This window comes from Salvia hispanica, chromosome 1 (genome assembly GCF_029641045.1).
Source record: "Salvia hispanica isolate PSC_SH4W2 chromosome 1, Shi_PSC_v1, whole genome shotgun sequence".
Lineage (NCBI taxonomy): Eukaryota > Viridiplantae > Streptophyta > Magnoliopsida > Lamiales > Lamiaceae > Salvia > Salvia hispanica.
Genome location: NC_142692.1, coordinates 24,521,681 through 24,547,805, shown reverse-complemented (window position 1 = coordinate 24,547,805; position 26,125 = coordinate 24,521,681). Strand labels below are relative to the sequence as shown.

Here is a 26,125-nt window from a genome sequence, read left to right as displayed (position 1 = left end):
TGTATATTTCAGCCCTTATGCTGCTTATGTTATCTTCACCATGCTACATCAGCTCATCATGTAATATGCATTAAAACCAAATATCAGGACGGAACCGTTGATTTAGGTGTATCCTCAACCGGACTAATATAGATCAGAACACCAAAGTGATCAACAGCTTTACAAGTGTTAACAGTTTTACAATAAACAGCAGCACATACACAGAGTGATACCCAGAAGCAGTAGAGGGAAAAGAAGCAAACTATCATTTACACATTGTGAACATATGAACCCGCCGCTTAGAAAGCATGTGAAATGTTGTCTGGCATCATCTCATTGTGATTCTACGTGCAGCAACCACCACTGGGGGGTGTCTGATGTTCTTGTTTCTGTTTCAAGATATTTCTCTTCACTGTTGATCCTTCTTCGAGCAGCCTTGGCACCTCCATTATCTGAGGAAAATGGGAAAAACGAGACAGTTAACTATATCTCTAAATAAAATGAAATAGGTCATGTTATCTTTGGATGGTAATGCATGTAAACCTTCAATGCTAGTTCTGAGAAACATTGCTCAACATTTTCTCGAGTTCTGGCGCTGCATTCCAAGAACAGACATCCAAGGTCTTTCGCAAGACTCATCCCTTCTTCCCTGCTTACAACTCGTTCAGATTCCTTAACGTAAAAAATAAGCACTTGGTTAGACAGAAAATGTGACAAAGTTGTTTTAACAGACAGCACAGACCAGCTGAGTTTCTTGCAACAGACGAATACAATTGGAATTAAATCATAGACATCCTATGTAGGCTAATATATAGCCCTCTAGAAGCGTGATCTGTATCTGTGCCCAATTGTGCAACACCAACTAGGTATGTGCTCGTTAAGAACATTGAACTACACTAGCGTACAATAGTGAATGGAATGTGAGAGCTATTTACATCAGAGTGGTAAAATAACATTTGTGCCTTGAATAATGTTTCACGAGCATAAAAGTAAAGCAAAAGGATAAAAAGAAGCGAGACGAGGATTAACCCTATCGACTTTATTCCCAACAAGCATCTTCAAGCAATCCTCATTGGTGGAGTATAGCTCCAGCTCCTTAGCCCATACATCAGATAAGTTTGTAAATGTATCTCTCCTTGTAACGTCATAAACTACAATGAGAAGTTAACCGATTGAATTGGTGAGACATCAAAAGCTAAAGATTTTCTACATAAGAATATTGAGAACAAGAGGATCTGTAAGAACACAAAGCTAATGTAGCAGATTAAAAGTATGGAAGGTGTATACTGTAGGAAACTATCTTTCTCTTTCAAATGAGAAGAAAATGGAAATTTTCTCAATCAGAATTTGCATTTGCTCCAACTTAAAAGTGCCAATTTCCAGAAGGGGTCATAGGAGTGATTGACTGTAATATAGTACCGGGTGTCATAGGTTGGGATTAAACTAGGAGAGACATGAAGAGTGGTATGTAAAAAAAACCCCGAAGAGATACATTTATAATTTGGCCGAATCAGGTGCATACCACTTTGGTGAAAAAAAATCAGGCCATTTCCCATTTCAATAACAGAACATCTCAATATTCTCAACCAGGTAAAACTCATTAAACTTTCTTGGTTCATTCATCGCTTACCGAGAATGATTCCATGAGCACCTCTATAATATGAGCTTGTTAGCGTCCTAAATCTTTCTTGTCCAGCTGCAAAAGACATAGTAAATTCATTGTTGAGAAGCAAAATGACAGAAGCATTGTCATCATACATCTTAATCATGGACTCAACATAACAGAAGCATGAAAATTACTTATAATTCCTTTAAAAATTGATTGAGTAAAGCCAAGATTGCTACAAAGATATTACCTGTGTCCCAAATGGTAAGCTTCAGTTTCTTCCCACTAACAGTGAGAAACTTGATCTTAAAATCCACACCTAGATTTTCAATAAAACAGAAGTACACAACAGTTATAATCATATGAGTAATTTGGAGACCCTTAATTTTTAAAGATTCAAATAAACCATAAGGTCGGTGAATTCTAACTTGTATATTAAAAAACTATTAATGAATAAGGAGGGCTCATAGTTGAACAGCTTAATATTCCTAGTGTTCTAGCCATAAGATTTCGGCTATCCCTCCACTCATGTTAGTGGTTTAGAATTTCAAACATCTACCTCGACAACACCAAGGTTTGCATATTTTTTAATGCAGCATTTACACCATGTGTAGTGCCTAATATCATTGTTAATATATATAAATCTCACCGGAGGTTGCATGAAAATGACAACACCCAATGAAGTAAAGTTGAAATAATTTGACCAAATCTAAATTGCTGGTTACTCATGCCAAATATACTCTACACCTGAAACAAGATACAAACAACAAGCCAACTGATCGACAATTCATGCCTAATTTAATCTAAAACTAGAATGCTAACAGCACTTGAGCCGGTTTCTACGCTACCAAAATAGCTCCAATATCTAACTATCTACAACAAGTAAAGAAACAATAACCGAAATCCCCGCTTGCATCAACGTCGACGAATCAGTCCAGCAGTAATCACAAAAACAAACAAATCCAGGATCAAATTCAACAAAAAAAATCAACGAAATTGAAATGAATTTGCATAAATCATGAATCTGACAGCTTAGCTCACAACTTGACTAGACTTCACGCGATGAATGAGAGCGGATAAATACCTACGGTAGGGGAAAGATCGTCGACTACGTTGGAAATGAAACTGACGAGCAGGCTGCTCTTGCCGACGGCGGAATCTCCGATGAGCAGGATCTTAAACGATAGATCATAGTTGCTCTGCCCCTGACCTGAACTCCCCATCGGAGCACGTCACTTTCTCTCTCTAGAAATGTACAGTTACCTTCTCTCTCTAAATATGTAGACGATAGAGCAGGTTAAATATAAGAGGAACTCTCTGTCCTTGTACCTATCGTGTAGGTGCTCAACAACCTCAACAGTGACAATGCGCAATCAATTGGAGAGGGATGGAGAACTCAAAAGGCTAGGCTGAGGAGGAGGAGCTTTTTTATCTCTCTACCAAATTTGAAAGGTAACGTTTATTCCTTTCTTTTTTTTGATAGATTAGAATTAGATTCGATTCCGTTTTTGCGAGACGAAACGCAACGTGGTTGCTGTGACTGACCAAAATGGCAATCTTGTAATTAAACGATAAAGTCGGGGGTGATGGAAGTTATGATGGATGGGCTCCATCTGCATATATTTTGGTAGGCCTTTTGTGATTGTAATTAGGGTTTTAATGGGCCTGCTTCGATTATTTTTTAAAACAATTAACATAGATCGATCCTACTACCAAGTGCTACTTTATGCCGGTTTAAGGCTGTAAATCATGATTAAATAAGTGAAATATTCAAAACAAAAGTATGGTTGATAGTAGACCATCGTTTTCACTTTTTTCTCTCGAATCATTGATATCGTATTTTAATTTAATGCTGCCCCAGATGAAGGCAGCTTCATTCTTTCTGAAAAGAGAACTGAAAAGGTAAGATAATAAACCTCATACTAGTGTTTACGCATATTAATGATGGTTATGATTGCAATTGGGCATTTGTGACGGCCCTCATGTGGACACACTGGGCCCATATAAAACAAGTGATATTATGTAACAAAAGAAGACACAAAAGGACCTTCTACAAGGAATTGGTGTTCTGTGAAACGTGGAATTAATTATGGTGCATGCATCTCTCTCTTTCTTTGCAATACAAAGACAAAGGGAGCACCTGACATACCATCACCATAGGCAATGCCACTATATGCAACCCCATTTTTCTGTGTCAATAGACCCAAATAAAATTCATGTTAGATCTTCAACTAGAACCATTTTGGAAGCATTCGATAATCACCGAAAATCAGCATGTTGGAGGAAAATGAGGAAATTATCACCGACCAATATGATGTACCAAAAATAGCCTTTGAAGAAGCCTCCTTTTCAAAAACTTAGACCCTTCTAGGTTTGATCGCATGGAATGATGGGATGGGATGTGATTCTTCCTTCCATTTCATTTGTTCGGTAAGATAAAATGAAGGAGAGAATGGAATGAAAATGCAAAAAGATGTCATTCATACACATCTTCGTTCCATTTCCATCCTCATTCAGTCCACCCTTTCATTCCATCATACAAAGAATGAGCTTTAGTACTAGACTCACCCTCCTACAGAGGGAAAAGATTGCTCTATCCTGCTTAATAATTAAATAAACAGCACACATGATAATCACAACCAACAAACCAGCTAGGAAAAAGCTGATAATGATCTACTAAGCATAAGAAAGGTTGATACAAACCATTTTTTCTGGATATCCCTCTAGTCCATGTTCAGGGAAGGCATACATGACAAAAAAGGTCAACAATGCACCAACTTATATCTTAAGCCTGAAATGTCAACAACTCTCACTCTCACCATCATCAACTTTCTGCTTTACTTGCATCGCCTCTGTCATAAAACGCCCACTCAGTGGATCAACTGGGCGCATGTCTCGTGCGCCTCCTTTCCGTCCCATTGCTAGCATGGGAGGTGGGGGTAATAAGCCTGCTCGAAATAGAAGGCGCTGAACAGGATCAGAGGGCTGTGCGCCAACGGAAAGCCAGTACCTGTATGGTGATTGGAGACATCAGGATATCGGAACATTCGTGCACTTTAGCAAACATATACTCTCTTTTACTGTCCGTGGAAGCTTGAATAAATCTGAAAATCTATGATGTTAACACCAATACTAAGGGGCAGTTTGGTAGGGTAGATAACTCTTCTATCTTGAAGTTATGTGACCAAAATTAACCTAAAATGTGTACTTAATCCATGTTTATGTAAATTGGCCCGCTGACGAGAAGTTGATAGTACAAGGCACGCAACATGAACAAGAGGGATATCCAGAAAGAAAAATGGAAGTTGAGTTAATTCACACAGCTGCTAACCATAACTGGAGAGTATCGCATCTTCGGACACTAGCTAGCCAAAATTCGATTGTTAACACAAAAAATTGAAAATACTAGTAGTACAATTTTGGGTAATTATAGTGTGAGACTCTCCTATATTTTATCCAACAATCAAAATGTCAGCAAAGAGAAGTCGTGAGATGATTCTTAAAAAATGAACAAGTTTGAAATGAACTAGTGCTATAAAGCCACTTACTTCACCCTGTCAAAGTTAACTCCCATTCGTTTGCCGCCATCCTGACCTGCATAATATTGCAAATCAAAGCTGATTAGCCTTTTGTAGATAGAACTGAAGCTGCAATCAGCTCTGTACAAGGAATTACGCAGCGTAAAGCGCATAGAATCTGAGGATGAGAATCGCAAATAATATTTTTCGAATAAAAACAATGTATATCGGGACTCAACAAAAAATTGAAGCAGTTGCGTAATTAAAATAAATTCTAGGGTTACCAGGAAGGGGGTTGTAGTAGCCCAACACTTCCAAATGTTTGCCGTCTCTAGGAGATCGGCTATCTGCAGCCATCAATCTGTAGAATGGCTTGTTCCTACATCCAAATCTCGACAGCCTCAATCGTACTGCCATCTTTAACTGCGTGCGAGAGTGAATTCCAAAGGGGGAAAGCTCAAAAGAGGGTTTGGTTTCCGGAACACAAATTTAGCTAATCGAAACCAGAGAGGAGCAATCTCTACCGATCTAACTTTTGTTGTTGTGTAAGCGGATATTTGGGCTTCTTTGTTAGGCCCATAAACTCGGGCCCATTCTTAAACAATAATTTGACTTTTATTATGCCGTTTATCTCTCTCATCTCCTCCATTCCGCGCAGATTTACACAGAAATGGACAGGGAGTGGGGTTCGAAGCCGGGAAGCGGAGGCGCCGCTACCGCTCAGAATGAGGCCATCGACCGAAGGGAGCGGCTCCGCCGACTTGCCCTCGAAACCATTGATTTGGCCAAAGATCCCTATTTCATGCGCAATCACCTTGGAAGGTAAAAACCCTAGAATTTAGCGCCTAAGTGCTTTCTTCTTTTGATTCGCGTTCTTTGACGTGATCTTGTTGCAGCTACGAGTGTAAGCTCTGCTTGACCTTGCACAACAATGAGGGGAATTACTTGGCGCACACACAGGGAAAGCGTCACCAGACCAACTTGGCTAAGCGAGCAGCTCGTGAAGCCAAAGAAGCTCCGGCTCAGCCGCAACCTCATAAGCGCAAAGTCAATCTGAAGAAAGTTGGTAAATGATCAATCCATTTGCTTTTAATCAACGTTTTAATTTGTCGATGAATTGCTGTTTCCAGTATTGCTTTATTTCGCCTAGGCTTTTCTAATTGTTTTTTGGTAGGAGTATTATTTTTGTCCCCATCATTCAAATGCTTCGATTGTAGAAAGTTATTTTCTAACGCGTTAGTTTATGGAGTACTACTTATTTGCACCGTGAATTTGTGAATATATGAAAAGAAGTATCTGTTTTATTGAAATTGATCATGCATTTATTGTTTTCATCAAGCAATGTGCCTGATATAACTTCTTAACAGTATAAAAGTAACATTTGAGAAATTAACTACTCTGTAATATTTTTGGAGTCCAAATTACATTTTGTAGAATTCTCATAATAATTGGAACCGTTGACAATTTGTTGCTAAGTCACTGAAGCTTAATAGTGCATAGGTGTTTGATATTGTTTGTGTTTGGTTGTTGTATCTGTCCAGGGTCATTCTTTTACTGATTTAGTTCTGTACTTATGATTAATTTATATGGTTAAGCAATTATTCAGTTTTCCCTTCATACCATCCTACTGTGTAGTTAAGACTTGTTCTTGCTGTGGCAGTTAAAATTGGTCGGCCTGGATATCGTGTGACCAAGCAATTTGACCCAGAGACCAAACAGAGGTCACTGCTTTTCCAGGTTTGCATTATGTGCTTTTTGTATGTTTTATCATGCAAATCAAAATAGCCATGCTTGATATTCTATTAGAATCAGTGTTCACATATGTAGCAAGTGTTTTCTTTCTTATTTGTGCGCTTCTGGTTTATTTTGAAAATTTGTTGTAAGGCACCTCCTTATTGCAGCTTATTACTACGATATCATTCTTGTATAGCCTCAGCATGGGGCATAGGATGCCAAAAAACAGACATGAGTTTAGAATTGACATCAATTTCTGCTTCTTAGTATGTCACATTGTGACATTGACAGCCAGAAATTAATAATGTACTTTCTGAAGTATTTCTATGATTTGGTCATTCCAGATAGAATATCCTGAGATTGAGGACAATACAAAGCCAAGACATCGGTTTATGTCATCCTTTGAGCAGGTACCTTCTTTCGCTGCAGCTAGCCTTATACATCTGATATTGAGTACCGGTTACTTGTACTGATTCTCTTGTTGCTCAAATTCTTTTTATCAATGCGTTTCCATTTATATTCACGCAACTCTGGATGAAATTGCAGAAAGTTCAGCCGTTCGATAAAAGGTATCAATACCTATTGTTTGCTGCTGAACCATATGAAATTATAGCTTTCAAGGTAATAATTCATTCCCACTATAAATGCAGTATGTATGCATATAGTCAATTACTAATTCTGGTAAGCTCATCCCTTGATGTTTATCTTTTAGGTTCCGAGTATAGAGATTGACAAGTCAACTCCCAAATTCTTCTCCCACTGGGATCCAGACTCAAAGATGTTCACGGTATGAACCACTTCTTTTAAAAGTGTACATATCATGGTATAAATGATACTACACACCTAGTTACCTAGCTTGGTCCTAGGTTAACTGATGAAGGCTGCACATCACTGGTATCTTACACTTGAGAATCTTATGCCTTAATCATGTTTTCTTTGTGGAATGTGCAGTTGCAGTTGTACTTTAAGACGAAACCACCAGAGGCAAATAAACCTCAACCTCCTCCTGCAGCTAATGGGACTTTGCCGCCACCACCTCCTCCACAAGGACCCCCTCCAGCACCACCAAGTGGTAATCCTCCTAGGCCTCCAATGCCTGGATCCTTACCTCCTCCTCCTCTAACCAATGGGCCAAGGCCTATGCCTCCTGGTGGAAATCTGCCCGCCCCACCTCCTCCCCCTGTTGGCAGTGGTCATATGGCAAATTTTACCCCTGGTGCACAAATGGGAAGGCCTCCTATGCCACCTCCTCAAGGTTTCCCTGGGCAGCAAATGCAGGGTCCTGGAATGTACCAACCCCCTCCACCTAACATGGGTTGAACCCTCAAATCTGCTACACATTCTGTGTGATAGATGTTATATGACAGAAATCTTCTGGTGTAAGGCTGTTTCATTTATACAACAGAAACCTACGATGGTGGACAGTGGTCATCTTGGATGCAATACTAGTGTGGAGTGGGGGCAATAAAGATTGAATTGAAGGAATCGTTTTCTGGTGCGAGTGTGATTGCAGTTTGATTTCTGCGTCTTTGAAGCATTTTTGTAAAACCGCGCTGTGAGGATAGATATGGTCCATGTTGTATCAATAGAAGACCTTATAGCCTCATTATATGCTGATTGGCCTTGTTGAAAAAGGAAATTGTATTCTACTACCATCTCAAGTAGTTTTCTTCAGGCCTTCACTGTTGACGAATTCCTCATTTTGCTGCAACCTTATTGTCCACATTTGGCTGGCATGTCGTCATTGAGATTGCTTTTACTACTCGTTCGCTTTTAATACTGCAACAACTCAAAAGCATGTCTACATTTGATATGTATATTTAGTAGTATCTTCAATCAAACGAGAGGCCTTGCCTTGTTAAGCAAAATATAGAACTCTCAAGTGATTTGTTTTTTTAAGCGGGAAAATTTAAACTAACAGCCATAGTTTCTCAGTGCAGCTATATATTATCAAATAATATGATACATCTACTGTCAAGTAGCTGGGATTGTTGAAATTTGACAAATTAAATATAAGTGTTTATTTACTAGGGTAGCTCGTAGAATACAATAACAAAATTACAGAGTTTATGCATGGACTCAGAATAGAGTCGATCAGCTCTGCTCAACCTATTAGCAAGATCCACAAATATTCAGCCAGCAAAAAAGATTTCCACCGGCAGCTTTTTTATGGTTGGAAAAACTGGCTGTCTTCATTGCCCAAAATGACAATGAGAAGATCGCTTGGGTGTTCTATCCTGGGACACCATTTGATGGAAACACCTTTTGGATGAATTCCAGAAAGCGTTCTGAGTAGAATTTCGGGTCAACAGCAGAGATCTTCACCGAATCAAATTGCACGGATTTGTAGGCATGTTCTATCTTTTTAGTTATATTGTACTCTTGCAGGATATCGATAATGCCCAAATATAAGACCACGTCATAAACCTCCTGAAAAGCTTCCCTAGCATCATCCCCATGAAGTTTCTCGGCTCTTGCTGGCATATTCACCCCAAGTTGGATCTGGAGCCTGTTAAAAAAATCTTAGTATGACAGAGATATGCTGCATGGAAAAATGTTGGTCCAGTCGTTTGTACAAGTATAAGGCTTGCATATCTTGTTGTTATTGTGGTTTCAATGTTAAGACTATAGTTCTAACATCCAAAGTCAGAGAGACTTCCGTGGTATTAGAATACCTACTTACCTATGGTTAAAACTCCATATAACATTCTACCTTTTCAAACAGCTTTGAACAGAGAAGATATCTCACACAATCCCTCTAATTCAATTATTGTTTAAGATGATGTTCAGTAAAATCTGGAAAATTGTGATATGGTTCATCATTTCATCCTAGAGGAACCTCACATGTATAGAGCCTTCCCACCTCATTGAGATAGTGAAACTAACCTCTCTATACTCATGGACCTTAGTGAATTGCCTCTACTAAAGAGATCTAATCTAGTAATAAGCTTTCAAATTTAAAACAATTAGTGAAGACTAAAATACTAAAACGTTCAGTTACATTGTATTACCTTGCTGTTCCCGGGAGGAGAAGATCTACTTCCTCATCCCCAGTTGAGGATGATGCACGCAGTCGGCTGCCTCTAATATGTGGTCCCGTAACCACACTACTGTCGTCAGAACTGCGTGGGACCAAAACAAGGCCTTGTGGTGATATTTCATCCTCCATGGACTCTTGAGGTTTTAATCAGCATCAAAAGGGAGAAGATCATCAGAAACTTGGAAAGTTCGAAGTTGAATAGTACGCATTATGCTTTTGGCATGGATATTAGAATATTGGCATGCTGTGTCCTATGCAAGGTAGTTTCCTACATGAATTTTACTTAAAGCAAGAAGCGGAAAATCAAATACTAATGCGACTGTCCATTTGAAGATGTACACAAGTTCAATACACTCCAGATCTAATGAGTGGTTGAACATGCCGAACTTACCATCTTCAGCGACGATCCCCAATGCATCCACAGAGATGCGCTGGCTATAAGACATTAGAGAGCGTAGATGTTGTGGTGCTCGATAATGAACTCCGAGTAACAAGCTGTAATCCATTATGTCCTCTGATTCCAAGAATTTGCTGTCTATTTTGATCTGCCTGCATGTAGATGAATCAAATAGCAGAGCTACTGTGTTATCAAGTAAGCCAGGTAAGTTCACTCTATTATCACATAGAAAAAGAACAAAACTGACCATGAAAAAAACACCAAATACAAGCATGCCAAGTCAAAACAAAACTTAGGTCTTTTAATCTCTAAACAGTTGAGGATTAGTCTCTGTTACACTGAATACAATAAAATAAAAGTTGGATTTGGGATCAAAATTTGATTGGATGGTGCGTATTAATTTTCTGGGAAAATTATTTTATTGGAAAGCAATGATAAGCCAAATCACTAGGACCTAAATGGTAAAATCTTGGTGATGGCATTTTTAAGAAAAGTTGAATATCCATATCTACAGATATCAAAGATGGAGTTCTATGATAACAAAAGAAGACTAGAAACTATGAATTTTATTAGTGAGGGATGGCCATAGCATGGAAATAGAGAAAAACCAAGAAAAAGGATAAAACCCCACTTACTCTAGAAGTGCATCTCGCCAAGTTGGTTCCAAATAGAAGGAGTAGTTCAAATCCAGATCTTTAAGTATAGTATTCTCTTCAATTTCAACTTTGTCAGCAGATCGCCCCAATGAAGAACCTTTAAGATCAAATCTTCGATGGATTCGTAACTCCGTGCAGAACATATTCCCCATCACAACAAAGCGAAACTGCAAATTGGTAAGGAGGTTTGGCATAACAATGAGAGAGTAAAGCAAGTTCATTAAGCAAAACCAACACAGACATAATTGCCTGAAGAAAGTGTTGCAGAAGAATAGGTTTTATCACTGGTGCTTATAGTGCAACCACAATGTGTAAGAGGCCAGTAGTTACTGGGCCATCAATCCACCAACAGTTATACATAATACATATGAATTGTGGATAAGACCTTGAAGACGTAAACAGAAGAGGGGCCCAAATTATCTCACCTTTTCCCGTTTTAAACAGAATGTCATTGATATCATAAACACATGTTATCCCTGAATTGGAGAATTAAAGGACAAAATCTATTGGTGATCTATACAAACATTTTGGATCCATCATAGCATAGGTAGTTTCTATGGGAATAACTGAGCACAATATTTAACTGTAACTCAAGTGAAGCAGAAATAGTTATTTCAACGGTACTATCAATAAGTAGGGGAGGTCATTTCCATTGTAGGTGTCTTTCTGCTGTTTTTATATAAATATTAGAGGTTTCATTATTGAGTGAGGTTATTTAAACATCTGTTAAGCTTGGAAAAATCTGAGTTATTCTGATTATAATCATACAGGAGTTTGATATTAGAAAAGAAAAAGATGTCATGATGGGATATTAGTGGCACAAAGAAATTTGTCATAATCTCCCTTACCTTTTGACCACTAGAAGGTTTAATCCTGTGAAGACCAAAAAACTTTGTTATGAGGGTATTATCATATCTGCGCACATGATTATGATAGTTTGGAAGCATCCGCAGCAGAACCTACAAGTGAGATCATTGGTCATAAATTCATAATAGCTCTGGCAGAAGAATACAATATGCTTTAAAATGATCATACACAAGGTACAAGCTAATTTGAAGGTTTATAAATTTCGAAATTTCTTCATTCTTCTCCATTTTTTTAGCTCCACAATTTCCTTGTAGATATTACTAGCATTCTCATTTCTACTTTTCTTTATTGAATAACTTAATTTATATCTTCCATCCTTATTTTAATTGCTTCAATTATCTATCAGGGTAATATTATAGTCTAAAAGCAGACTTTCAGTTGAATGAAGTCATCCTATCCTGTGAAATCAGTTCTTACACATTTCTCTACCCACGGGCGGATCTACTTTGGAGATGCAGTGGTCTTCAGTCAAGTGCAACCCCCAAATCTTTCATGATACTCATATATTATATTAAGCCTGATTTAATGATTAGAATACTTCAACAAACCCATTATGTACGTGTGTGCCTCGAGCAAATAAATCAGACCGAATACCTAAATATTTTTGTTCTTAATTTTATATATTGAAGTCTTGCAGGCACAACTTATGTGAATACAGAAACAAATAATTTAATGAAGCTTAGTTTTCAGCCCACCAATCAGCCTCTTTGGAACCAAACAAAATAGTAATAACGAAAATGGGAAATGCAGTTTGTAACATTCAGACAATGCAATATAAGTAAGGTATAAAGAAATTCAGAGCAAGACAGTAAGAGGTTTTCAGATCAGATATTGAACCTTAACTTCAGACTTCCGCAGTGTTTTGATCATAAAACGATCATCTTGAGACAGGAAAAAGACACTGCCACTCTTCCCCGGAGATGAAAGTTCTCTTAGGGCATCATTTCCACAGATTGACATCATGTAGTCAGCAGCATCAATTCCAAACAACTCTCTCAGGTTTCTGTAAAGGAAAAGAAGAACATTGATGGGAACAAAAGCAAAGTAAAAGGAGGAAATTAAGCCAGTAGGAGACTGTGTAATTGTTTCAGTTAAAGCGACACATAAATCCATTTTTATGCTTTCTCCATCCCTGAAAAGTATGAACATTTGGTTCGTGTAAGTAGTGTAAGTAGTGTTAGTGGAGAGTGGGCTCCACATCATTAGTAGTGTAGTGTAATGGTATAAGTTGTAAATAAAATGATGAGTAGGGGAAATGTGTTGTTAACTATTCCAAAAATTAGAAAGTTCATACTTTTCAGGGACGGACTAATAAGGAAACAGTTCATACTTTTGAGCAGGGGCAGATCTAGTAAGGCGTTAAGAAGGGCATTTGCCCCACCTCAATTTTTTTTCTCCATATATATATTGTCTATAATAAAATTTATTTCTTTTAATTTTTTACTAAATGCCCCTCCTCAAATTCTTAAATTTTCTTCATAGGTAAATTATCCTCCTTTTTTACAAATTCCTGGCTCCATCCCTGCTTTTGAGGGACGGAGGGAGTACTATAAATGATAAGAAACCATATGAGGGCACAAAGATGTGAAACAGAGGCATGAAACGATGAAACAAAAAATTAAAAGACTTCACTAATCTCACAAGTATCCATAACAAGAAAATTGGCATCCAACAGCTGATAAGATGAAAAGGATGTGATGCTCCAGGACAAACCTGAAAACCATAGGGCAATAATCTTTCCACTTGAAATCCTCAGACTGATGCGAAGGTGTCAACTGTGAGCCTTCTTTAGGAAAATTCATCCAAAAGCTGGCACGAGGACCGAAATCAGTAGTCCTGACTTCTCGCCTTTGTATGGGGGTAATTTTACCCACAGTATATCTGACCATATTATGACAGCTCTTAAGTATTGATTTATGAAACAGGTCAAGAAGATAGTGAATATCAGACATAGTATGGAGAAATAAATGATAGTTGTATCTGAGGTACACTATCAGAAATCAGTTGTGCTCAACAAATGAAATCTGAAAAACAATCAGTTCTCCTATCAACCAAACTTCATAGGCCTGAAAAACTACCTCTAAGAATTATTAGTTACAGAACTCCATATGATAGAACAATAACTGGCTTTATGATAATGCAAAAGAATGAGATGAGCACTTCATCTTATTTTGATGGCTTTGTTGATTCCATGCATAGATGCAGATGCAACTTTGGATGATCTTTAAGAAATAAAAATTGCTATAAAAGCCATCTGGTATGACATACTGTATATTTTGTTCCTGTTAATATATATTCTTACCTAATTCCGAGCTGCAAACTTAACATCAAATCATAACTCCTATGGCCTTTGATAATTTGTTCGCCTGGCCTCTTTATTTCTCTTGCAAGTTTCTTTTGCCGCCTATTTGCTCTTCTTGAGGTTGGTGAAAAGCGGTTGTTTAATACGATTTCAGTGATCAGTACCCCTTGCATGTATTCTCTTTCCAGTATTGGAGAAGTCAAGTCTTCATCTTCTTCACCTCCCAGAATGCTATCAGAGACACTCGATGATCTCACATGCCCTAAAACTTTCTCAATGGATACCTCAAGGCTCCAACGCCTTTCAAGGGACACATTTGAGGTGTGAGATTGTTCCAGATGTAGTAGGCCTCCCTTGGAGAGTTTATCAGATGCATTCTCAACAGAAGCTCGGTTCGAACCAACCTTAGCATCTCCCAAATCTGTTGCCGTTTCATGTTGAATATGGGAAACCTGATTCTGCTTTCTATGGTCGGGTAGCAGTCCTTTTTTTCTCAAAGCATTGAGATACAACTGCTGACTAGCTGGAAGCTTCCTGCCATTTGGATAAAATGTACCTTTCCCATCCTTCAGCCCCCGTGTCCAAGTTCCAACATAGCAACCACCATCAACCCATGTGTATACTCCAAACCCATGCATCATACCATTCAACCAGTTGCCTTCATATGAATCACCATTAATCCAAGTGAGAGTTCCCTTACCGGACATTTTGCCCCCTTTCATATTTCCCGAATACACATTTCTGTTGGACCAAGTGTACTTCCCAGGTCCTTCTGGGGAACCCTGGATCCATGATCCTTCAAACACATCTCGGTTTGGGAAATCTTGATACCCCAAACCATGCTTTAAATTCAACCGCCACCGACCCTTATAGGTCAGTTTGTCAGGTCTAGTATACGTTCCATTACCATGCATATAGCCACCTGAAAACTCACCTTCATAGATGGCACCAGATGGCCATTGAAGTTTTCCATGCCCATGCCTCATCCCACTTCTCCACTCACCCTCATATTTACAACCATCTGACCAGACATAATCCCCTGCCCCCTCCGGCACATTGCCATGCAGGAATCCAGAATAAGACTCTCCATTGCCCAATAAGATCTTTCCAGTTCTAAAGCTGAAAGTTTCTAACGAAGAACGAGAAACCTCTCCATTAGATTCATTTATACAGCTTTTCTCATTAGATATGGAGGAATCAAGTGACTTTGTCCGGTTAGATATAGAGAGTCCTCTTTCAACATTACTCGCAGTGGCCCCAGGGCCAGACATGCATAATGCTCAAGAGTTTCAGCCGTCAAATGCTCTCGTGAGATCCTGAAAAGGAATGCACTTCAAAATATCTTCCGAAAAGAGTCACTTTTTCATAAAATAAAATGAGTTTAGCACACCAACTTCCCAAACACTCGGCCAATGTAATTGAAAACAAAGCAGGTTGGAAGACTACACAGAGAAACAAAAACAGATCCCACCCACATTTAATTTTCTTAGTCCAATTTCTCCATTCTAAACATATCAGAATATCAATGATAACAAAAGCAAAATGTCAATTGACTCACTACCAAATAATTCAATTCGAATCAATATGCAATAACTGGATTGAAAGGAGGGGGGGAAACTTAAAAATTACTCATGATTAAAGTTAAACCACAAAAAAACACTAGGAAAAAACAAAGTAAGAACAGTCAAAAAGAAACCCCAAAAAAATCGTACTGGTACTGCGGTTTTAGCTTCTCAGCTGCTGCGCTCAAACTTCTCTCTCTTCTTCCTGCGGAGTGTGAGCCAAATTAACTCATACATACGTTGACCTCCCTAAACCAATCTTCAACATAATACTGTACGATAATAAGATCGAAAATACTTGTTTTACAAAAAAAGGCGAAAATTAAAAAGAAAACCCCAAAATCTTGACTTCAAAACAAAACAAACTAGTCAACACACGAAGAATCGCAGAAGGGAAAATGAGAATTGAAAAAAAAAAAAAAAACAAACCTTTAATGCAGCGGAAGAGAAGAGAGAGAATAATGATGAGAATTGAGCAGCAATTGTGTGCAGCTGAACTCTTTTCAGATGGATTCGATCCTGCTAAAAGAAGAAAAATTGCGAAGGAGTCGAATCCCAATAAACTCAGTTAAACTGAAATGACTTAAAACTGCAAATTGCTTTGTGGATATTAAACTAACGTTAAATATCTTATCACATCAACCACCATCTCTTGTGTATATTGTATTATTTCTAGTAATTTTTTTATTTTTTATTGAATGGTCAATTTTATGGTCCATAGGTCTCTATCAAATTCCATTTTGTACAATTTTTGGTTTCATATACTCCCTCTGTTACTTCCATAGTAACCGAAACATTTTATTTTGCACACTCATTTTGAAAAATAAATTATAAATAATTAAAATGGAGAAAAAGTAAAATAAGAGAGAGAATATTGTAGATAAGACTCTTCTCTACATTATTCTATATCTTACTTTACTCTCTCTCTCCATTTTAACTATTTAATATCATTTTTTCAAAACAAATGCAGAAAATGAAATGCCTCTATTATTGTGGAACGAAGGGAGTACTGTTTAGTTTTCCCTCCGTTTCACTATAATTGAGTCATTTTACCATTTTGAGAAGTTTCTTCATAGTTGAGTCATTTTCTTATATGGTAACTTTTTCCTCTTTCTTACTTTATTTTCTCTTACTTTATTCTCTCTATTTTATTCACTTTATACTTTTTTCTCTCTCTTACTTTTTTATCTATTTATTTAATACGCTTAACATTACTTTCTAAAACTCCGTACTGAAAAATTTCAGCCTCAACTATTATGAAACGGAGGGAGAACTATTTCTTACGTGCCACCTAAATTTTGTTTTAGGTCATTTAATTTAAATTCATATGGTTTTCGTGCGTTAATCCATTTCATTTTTTCAAAAGTTGCCGTTGGATTTAGAATGGAAATTTCAGACACATTGACAAAAATAGTACTACTAAATTGAACTCCATGAAGTAGATAAAGGTTGCTAAATTAATTTATTACTAGTATTATATGAGATCTATTATTTTTGTTCAAACATGCTAACAAAAAGTATTTGTTTTGGGGACGGTATTTAGAAGATTAATGTGTTAAAGGTTATTGTGGAGAAAATGAGTAAGAGAATGAATAAAATAAGAAAGATGAAAATAGAGTAAAGTATGAGATAAGATAAAGTTTTTGCCAAAAAAAAATGATTCAAATACCTTGGAACAATCCAAAAAAAAAATACGACTCAACTATATTATAAAAATTACTAGTAAACAAGACAACATAATAGATAATTGTGCACCCAGGTCCAATTCACCAGGTCTGTTCATCGGATTTCAAGTCAGCCTTACTCGTATTGTAGACTAATCGGGTTGAAATTTTATCGGTTCATAAATTTTTAACTCTAATCCTCCGTATTTAGTGAACTATTCTCCGACCATTCCATGGATTTCGGATTGCAGTGGCATTCCTAAATTTGTATATATATAGTGTGTGATGTGTATGTGTGTGTAGTGTGTACATTTTATGTGTTGTGCGTGAGCTATTTTGTGTGTATTGTGTGCAGTTTGCGCGCACATGTTTTGCATTGCGTGGCGTGTTATGTGTGTTGTGTGTATGTCTCGTGCGAAAGTGTTCAATACTATAACTATTTGAAATTCCAAATAGTATGCAAATCAAATTATGGATCGAAGAAATTTGAAATTGTAATTTAGTTTTAGATCCAAATAATTTTAATTGTACCAACATTGAATTTGGAATTAAAGACTTCAATTTCAATTGTATACCTAGGAACTTAGAGTTTGGATGAAAAAAATTTTAGAAAGTCTTCGAGATATATGCATTGCCCTGTCTATCACTGTGACTTTCAACAAGCCACGAAATTCCGATACAAATACGCACGAAATTAATGTATTTGGATCATGTCTTATTGGATTTTTATCCTTATCAGATTAACCTGTTAGAAACCCGATAATTTCAAGTTGGATTAAATTTGGTTAAAGTAACTTACTAAAAAAATAATAATATTATTATTTTAAAAAAACAATGCTTTAGTTTAATTCTTTAATTTTGTGCAAATCAGATTTAAATCATGAATGTAAAGTAGGTTAAAATATCAGATTTATTAGTGTACTATCCTATTTTAATTATATGACCTTCAAGTAAGTTTAGTTGTGTAATATCATGTTTTAAAAAATTAGATTTAATCCTAAAAAATGACCCCCAGCCCCCTGTCTGCACGAGATCTGGACTCGGCTTGATTGTTTCTACTACTTTTCCAAATTTAAGTCTATAATGTCAAATTTGAAACGAATATTTCAAAATTCAAATTACCAGTATTTACATTGTGCCGTTGTAACTTAGTAACAATCACTCACAACTGTAATGTGATTTTTAAATGCACCATGCACTGTGTTACTAATTCAATAGATAATCATATTTACAGGCAATATTCAGGAATATCCTTCACAATATTCTCAATTTGATCAACTGGTGTTAATTGCAATAATTAATATTGATTTGCATAGATTTAAACTAAAATAAATTTGTTGATTCAAATATTAACAAAATGTATGTTTTTTAGTTCCTTATCATATAAATACAATAGCTGCATACCTATTTTATGCGTAGAGCATTATCTAAATATAATAAATAAATGTTGTTCCTCTACTTTTTTTTATTTTATTTTATCAACAAATGAATATAAATTTAAAGATAGCGTTGATTCGAATCCAAGATCTTTATTCTCCAAGATTATCACACTACTACTCGGTCAACTCACATGCATAATGGGAACCTCTACTTAAAATTATGACGGGAGGCTTGTGAGTTGTGTCAATAAATGATATAGTTATAGAAGAAGCGTTGCCAAAAGGGAGCATAAAATAAAATAATTGAAGGCCCATGAAGTGAAAAGCTAGGCATTACGATTGCAAATGGAAAGTCAGAACATTATTGTTGGCCCTGTGAGGTAGGGCGAAGATCTAGTAAATTTACAATTAAATTCAATAAAGCATATGGGTTTAAAAAGGGGTTTGAGTATATTATATTTTCAATTTTAGCTTGTTTTAGAAAACATCTTATCTTTTATAAGTTCATGAAATACTGCCAATTTTCAATATTTTTCATAAAATGACCTGTTATTTGAAATTTGGTCACGAAAAACTTTTTCATCTCACTAGATTCCACAATGTGTGCACGGACAGAGTGTAGACATTTTTTATATAGAAGGATATTTTATGAATAATATTATAGGAGACTGTAATACTTTGAACAACGATGACATTTTCACAAATATTATGAAATTGGGTAAATTAATTTTAATTTTAATTTTACCTTTGTGAAAAAAATTCACCTCACACTCTAGCGAGATTAGTGTAAATTTTTTCATCACCAAATTTCGTAAGACGGAATATTTTATAGAAATGGTGAAAGTTGGAGGTATTTTATAAATTACTACTACTATGAAATTGAGAAATTTTCTAAAAAATTGTAACGGTTTAGTTTTTTGTTGTGGGTAAAAAACATTAATACTCCAGATAAACATCACTTAATAAGGCTGTGAGAAATAATCCGAAATATAAAATTATATTCAAAATAAACTGCCGATAATAACATTTTTTTATTTAAATTACATCTTCAAAATTGATTCAAACACGCATTAATTTGGTGATTAGTTTGCACTTTATTTTACAAATGATAAGGTCACGTACTAAGTTTGAATATTTTCGTAGGTAGGGGCCAATTCAACATTTCAACTAGGCTAAATATGGTGCTGTTAGACGACAAATGTAGAGTTTATTGATTAAATAAACTAAGATTTATGGATCACGGTCGGCTCCCTATTCTAAAATTAAAACTTCTTCAATATTTTGAACCTGTCAAGGTCCACTTACGCTTTAAAATTTATTAAAAAAATACTAAAATTATTTAACTTTTCCAAGGCCATTTTTTCTTTTGATGTTAATTTAAAATGAAATTGTAATCCCACGTATATTAGTACATAATATTCTACCATGCTGTCATGCATACATAATATTCTATTATACACTATTTAAGCACAGTTTATTAATTAAAACCGTAATAAGTTGTAGATAATCCAAGGCCTCTCAAATTTTCAAATAGGTACGTTGTGGCCCACATTTCAGATGTTGATTTAGAAAGTTTATAAAGTTTTTCATCGGTTTGTTCAATTCATTACCTAACTAATATCCGTACTTTTCAATACAATATTATTTTGTATTTGTATGGCTCGGTGCTGTAATTGTCACAGTCGGTGGAATATTTATACTAGCAATATACTTCTATTATAAATCTAATAGAAAATGCAATAATAATTAGATCAAGAGATAAGACCTTTCTGTACCAGTAGATAAGAACTAGTTGCCTTCAAATGGCCTAGCTAGATATATATAGATTTTGAAAAATAAAAATACATAAAAAACGGATGATATGCTACTTATTTTATGTGAGCTCATTACGTATGTAAGTATTATTTTCGTTTAATGTATGTTTAGTACTCCCTTCGTTCCATAGTAATGGAGACGTTTCTTTTCGGTACGGAGATTAAGAAAAGTTGTGTTAGGTGAGTTAAGTAAAGGGAGAATAAAGTGGAAAATAAAAAAGGTAGAATGATGAAGAGAGAAAAAAAGTAAGAGAGAGTAAAGCAGGTGTGGAAAAATGTGTTGACTTTTACTAAAAAGGGAAATGACTATATTACTATGGAACGTACCAAAACGGCAAAATGACTCTATTACTATGGAACGGAGGGAGTATTATTCGTTTTAATTTATATATTTAGTTTGGTTCTATTATGTTAAAAAAATGTTATTAAAATTTTTAATTTCATAACATTCTTAAAAATCAAAGCTCGATTTGCTTATTTTCTCTATAATTTCAAACAAATTAATAAATTAAAAAATTAAACTTTGATTTTTATTAATTTTGTGAAATTAAAATTTTCAATAATATTTTATAATGTAATAGAATCAAACTAAATATATAAATCAAAATGAATAATATTAAACGTGCGCCAAATGAAAGTGATGCTTACATAAGGAGCTCACACAAAATATGTAGCATATAATTCATGTACTAGTAATATTTTCTAAAATATAGTTAGTACTACTATATCTAAACTTTAAATGTAGAATTTGAATTTATAAAAATATTAATGAATTTATGTTAGTTTTGTCCTCAAGAGATTCAGAAGTAAAATGAAAAAATGAAGAAAAATCTAAAATGTGATTAATGATAATCTAAAAAGTGACGATATTATATTTTAGTTGTGGAACCGATGTAAAGCTCATTTTAAAAAGACCTAATTTCAAGTTCTTTCTATATAATTTAACCAAAAAAATGAGTAAAACCGGTTCGACCTTATGGCACGTAAAAATATGTGATGAAAAGTTGATAAAAATTAATAGAATTAAAGCAAAGTAAAAGGTCCAGGAAGTGTGTAGTAGTAGATTATTTGGTTTGGAGATAGTCCAAATTTAGGATGATGATGCTATCGTGATCGTGGTTATGGCAATGGTACTAACACAGACAAAGACAGCCTTTACATTTGTCACCTCATACTTTCTGCTTTTTCTCATCATAATCTTTAACTAACTCCTCCTTTTCATCACCATCAGTTTCCAATATATTATTCCATTTGCATCAATTCATAACAATCATGCTTAGGCGAATAAACATTAGATTATGTATAATTAGATTATGTATAGTCGTATGACATATTTAGTAGGGGTGATAACTCATCTAAGAACGATATTTTTATTCATAAAATTTCATTCTTAGATAAATTATCACCTCTATCAAATATGCCAGTAGTATATATACTATTCTGGCACCAACGCTATTTCATAAAAACAGTTAATGTGTTTACAGACGTAAACACAATTTTAGATATGTGGAATAAAGTCAGAGAATAACTCTCAGAGGCAGTTAGGTAAGGAATAAAATTTCAATTCACGAGAATTTAGCATATGTCAGATCATGTCAGGCAAGAAAGTAATACTATTGTAATTATAATTAAAATAGGAATCCACACGTACAAATTACTAAAGGGGTAACTGCTTTTAAAGTCACCAATTTTCCATGAATTCCGGTTTTTCCCACAAACTTTAAAAAGTTCGTGTAATGTCACGAACTTTATTGTCGGTTGCCATTTTCCCATGTCAGGTTTTCCGGCCAGATTCAAACTGTTCGTTTCCTATTAAGACAATGTCCAAATTCTTTTTTCTTACTATCGTTATCTTCGTCTTTGAAATAGCTTCGCGTGGGTACCTTGTACGCCTCAATCGGAACTCGAATGAAGAAATTATGGTCATTTGATGAAGGCTGCGACCTTTGTGCGACCTTGTACCATCATAATGGCCATAACTTCTTCATCCGAGTTCCGATTGAGGCGCACAAGGTACTCACGCGAAGCTATTTCAAAGACGAAGATAATGATAGTAAGAAAAAAGAATTTGGACATTGTTTTAATAGGAAACGAACAGTTTGAATCAGACTGGAAAAACCTGACATGGGAAAATGGCAACCGACAATAAAGTTCGTGACATTACACGAACTTTTTAAAGTTTGTGGGAAAAACCGGAATTCATGGAAAGTTGGTGACTTTAAAAGCAGTTACCCCATTACTAAAAGCATCCGCAGCGGTGTTATTGATGAATGCGGGAGCTCGTGCCATCGGCACGGCGAGTAGCGTGCTCGCCGCTTCACTTGTGCCGTCGGGCTCTTCGCCAAGAGCTCCATCCTTGGCAGTGGATGGGACGCGTGGCATTTTTTGATTGGGCGTTAACTTTATTTTTTAACAAAATTTGAAAAAAGTCAGAAATAATCCGAATTTTTTTTTCAGATTCCCAAAAATCTTGCCATTTTTTTGCCGTTTTTACATTTTCTTTTAGTTTTTTTTTTTATCCCAATTCATTTATAAATACTTACATTCATATATTGTCCATTTTTTCAATCAAATTATCTCTCCCTCATATTTCTTTCATAGTATTTTTTTTTTTATTAAAACTCACCTTCATCTTCCTCTCTCACTCACACGCTCTCTTTAAATTCAAAAATGGATCCATACTAGTGGACCTGATTATTGTAATAGTTTTTTAGATATTTTTAATGCATTTTAATATTGATTTAAATTGAATAATAAAATTGTGGGATCCATGAATAGTGTAAGAGCCGGACTTGCGAAAAAACATGAATATTGATGTTGTACTTCTGTGAAAGAACAGAGAAAAATGAATAAAAGTGAATCCGGCTCACATCCGTGCTCTCATAAATGTGGATGCTCTAACTCTCTAAATAAATAAAATAAAAAAGAATTTTAAAAAAGACTCAGAGAATTTTGAATAATCCACAAAAAGAGCATCTCTTCATACCGACTTTGGTGTCATAATCAGATAATAGCAGCACACAATTCCAGCTGGGGTTTTGTCCGGCAGCCGCCGACCACCACCGCCTCCTAATTTTTATTTCAAAAATTGCTGCTTTTTTAATTGATGTTTATGCTTTATTTAGTTGGGATGACCCTTTCCTGCCACCTATTAGTATTTCATTTGCCACATATTTTAGCTTTGTGACATGATCAATTTTGTTTAAAACCAACCTAAAACTAAAAGGACGTTGTTTACTAAAACCAGATGCTACAAACGCAATCCAAGATGTTATTACGTGCTTTCTTCGTCCCATTAAAAATAAAATATTTACTTTTCGACACTAAATTTTATATAATGTTATTTTGTGATCGAGTTATTAATAAGAAAATAAAGTAAGGGATGAGAAAATAGAGATGATGTTATTTTCATTTTAAAAAACGTTTCATTTTTTATAAGAAATAAAAAAAAAAAGAAAATGTTTCATTTTTAATGAGACATAAAGAGTATTAATCTATAATAAACTAAAGATTATTATCTTCATTTTCTTTTTTACTACCGTCTACTATTGTAAGTTGTTACAAATTATTGGTAACAGTAGGTAGGACGAAATTCATACAGTAAATTTGAACGCAGCGCGCACCTCTATCTGGTGTACCATATTTTTATTTGACTCAAGATGTTGTTTATTCAAAATGAAATAATAGTAAGAATTATGGAAAATGACGAACATTTCCGAGAGTTGGGATCAATACTATAAAGTCTTGAGCTGGTTCAGAATTATTTGATCAATTTTGCTATTTTAAATAAGTGCTGCATGATTTTAAAGTTTTGAACGTCGAATCATGATTTTGATTTCTGAATACTTAAAAAATGTTGCTAAACTTCTTTTGTTAAAGTTAACTACTCTTTAAAATGTAGTATTGAAAAATAGTAGTACTCCAGTATAAAATTATTTGTTGTTCTCAAATCTCAATGCCATTTTTTCTTCTGATTTCCCTATTTTACTTGTTTTCGGGGTCTAGCGCATTTGCAAATTTGTAGTACAAAACAGATTACCATAATAAAAAACCAAAGTATCCGTTTGACAACTTCTTTTAACCTTTTTTCATTCACTCTATATTCATCATTTTAACATTTCTTTTTTTAGTTTCAGCAACTCTTAATCTAACCTTTGACAATGTAATCTTGTTATGCATTATCTTATGAGAAAAAATATATATAAAGATGATTTTGGATAATTTGGACAAAGTTAACTAAAAAGTAATATGGGGGTAGTCGAGTGTCTAATTCCTTCCACTTGTGTCCGACAAAAGTTGCACAGCCAAGTTGACCATAAACTAATAAGTAATATACTCCTACCTCTTTTTTTTCTGAGAAAATTATCATTTATTTCATACTTTTTGGTTGATTTCTTTTGTCAATCTCATAACTTATAATTAAATCAATCAATTAAATCACAACTTTTGTATTTTCTTCAATTGTCCGATATAATTAAATACTGATGAAATTTGTCATTTAAATCATGAACTTTAGTTTAACTTCTGAATAATTTAACATTGTTCAATAGTATCGTAATCTATTTCTAGATGATTAGTATTATGTAATTGGTGAAGATATGACGACGAAAGATAAAAATCACAACATATTTCATCAAAAGTGTAATTGTACGAGACAATTGAGAAATACAAAAGTTTGTCTGATTTTATAAGTTTGACCAGAAGTCAACCAAAAGTTATGATATACTACTCCCTCCGTTCCATAAAAATATATGCATTCCATTTTTAGAAAGTTATATCAATTTAACAATGTAGGTCCCACTATCCACTAACACTATTTTAACTACTATTATCATCTTCTCTTTTACTTTACCATAGCATTCTCCCCGGCCCATTTCTCTTACTTTAACAATTTTATCTTAATTCTCGTGCCATATCCATTGTCCATATTTTTATGGCACGGAAGGAGTATCAATTTTCCCTTTATTTTTATCTCATAATATGAGTTTATTCGGATAAACTTGGAAATAATATGACAAACTTCGCAACTGACTTGAGCTAATAATTATTCTTCCCGCAAATATTTTAATCTCCGAATTTAAAGTCTTCGAGAATAGTTCTCATATACAGAGGCGAACGCAACAAATTGTTATAATAGGACTATATATTCTAAATTTATATGAAATGATCATTTTCTTATATTTTATTATCTGGATAGCGCCTTTTGCACGACAATTTGCACAAAATACTAACAAAATTATAGTAAAAAAATTAGTTTGGTAACCGATTTGATTATCTTTTTTTTTTTAAATAAAAAATAAGTATAGAACTTAAACCACCGTTCAGATAGAAGAAGTATCTAAAATCCAACTAGCGGACAATATAATGTTTTGTTTTTTATTTCCTCGATAAAAAAATACTCCTAGTACTAGTTTTATTTGTAAGTTTTCAAAAATAATGATTGAGTAGGATTTTAATTTATTAAACACGTATACCTCATTTGTGTTTTAGTCAATTTAGGCCGCAGTTTACTTTACTAGCTAGGGTCTGGTATATAACTTAATGTGATTAATAATTAATTTGGTTAAACCAGAGATTGCCCCCACCTAATATTTACCCAATCAGCTA

At 35.0% G+C, this 26,125-nt stretch overlaps 4 protein-coding genes across 6 annotated transcripts; 1 reads left to right on the top strand and 3 right to left on the bottom strand.

Moving 5' to 3' along the window:
• Positions 1–101: 101 nt before the first annotated feature.
• Positions 102–3,061, bottom strand: LOC125222521 (ras-related protein RABC2a-like). Its single transcript, XM_048125182.2, has 6 exons — positions 2,670–3,061; positions 1,836–1,904; positions 1,610–1,675; positions 1,009–1,130; positions 523–651; positions 102–431 (listed from the first exon to the last, which is right to left on the bottom strand). Exons 1-6 carry the CDS (start codon positions 2,806–2,808, stop codon positions 324–326), a joined length of 633 nt encoding a protein of 210 aa, XP_047981139.1. The 5' UTR covers positions 2,809–3,061; the 3' UTR covers positions 102–323.
• A 1,154-nt stretch (positions 3,062–4,215) lies between these two features.
• LOC125221868 (small ribosomal subunit protein bS16m/bS16c-like) lies at positions 4,216–5,521 on the bottom strand. The gene is made up of 3 exons (XM_048124178.2): positions 5,388–5,521; positions 5,134–5,179; positions 4,216–4,595 (listed from the first exon to the last, which is right to left on the bottom strand). The coding sequence occupies exons 1-3, from the start codon at positions 5,518–5,520 to the stop codon at positions 4,385–4,387; spliced, it is 390 nt and encodes a 129-aa protein (XP_047980135.1). The 5' UTR covers position 5,521; the 3' UTR covers positions 4,216–4,384.
• Positions 5,517–8,599, top strand: LOC125221867 (uncharacterized). The gene is made up of 8 exons (XM_048124177.2): positions 5,517–5,648; positions 5,762–5,925; positions 6,000–6,169; positions 6,764–6,840; positions 7,182–7,247; positions 7,384–7,458; positions 7,550–7,624; positions 7,789–8,599. The coding sequence occupies exons 2-8, from the start codon at positions 5,774–5,776 to the stop codon at positions 8,155–8,157; spliced, it is 984 nt and encodes a 327-aa protein (XP_047980134.2). The 5' UTR covers positions 5,517–5,648; positions 5,762–5,773; the 3' UTR covers positions 8,158–8,599.
• Positions 8,600–8,764: 165 nt separating this feature from the next.
• Positions 8,765–16,276, bottom strand: PIP5K9 (phosphatidyl inositol monophosphate 5 kinase). Of its 3 annotated transcripts, none has more exons than XM_089062498.1 (10): positions 16,091–16,276; positions 15,812–15,933; positions 14,100–15,415; positions 13,511–13,678; positions 12,635–12,800; positions 11,779–11,889; positions 10,910–11,097; positions 10,269–10,426; positions 9,849–10,011; positions 8,765–9,346 (listed from the first exon to the last, which is right to left on the bottom strand). In XM_089062498.1, the coding sequence occupies exons 3-10, from the start codon at positions 15,368–15,370 to the stop codon at positions 9,070–9,072; spliced, it is 2,502 nt and encodes an 833-aa protein (XP_088918624.1). In that variant the 5' UTR covers positions 15,371–15,415; positions 15,812–15,933; positions 16,091–16,276; the 3' UTR covers positions 8,765–9,069. The 3 variants fall into 3 exon arrangements, with proteins under 3 accessions (XP_088918624.1, XP_047980132.1, XP_047980133.1); XM_048124175.2 differs by having other exon boundaries at positions 15,812–15,866; XM_048124176.2 differs by lacking the exon at positions 15,812–15,933.
• Positions 16,277–26,125: the final 9,849 nt, after the last annotated feature.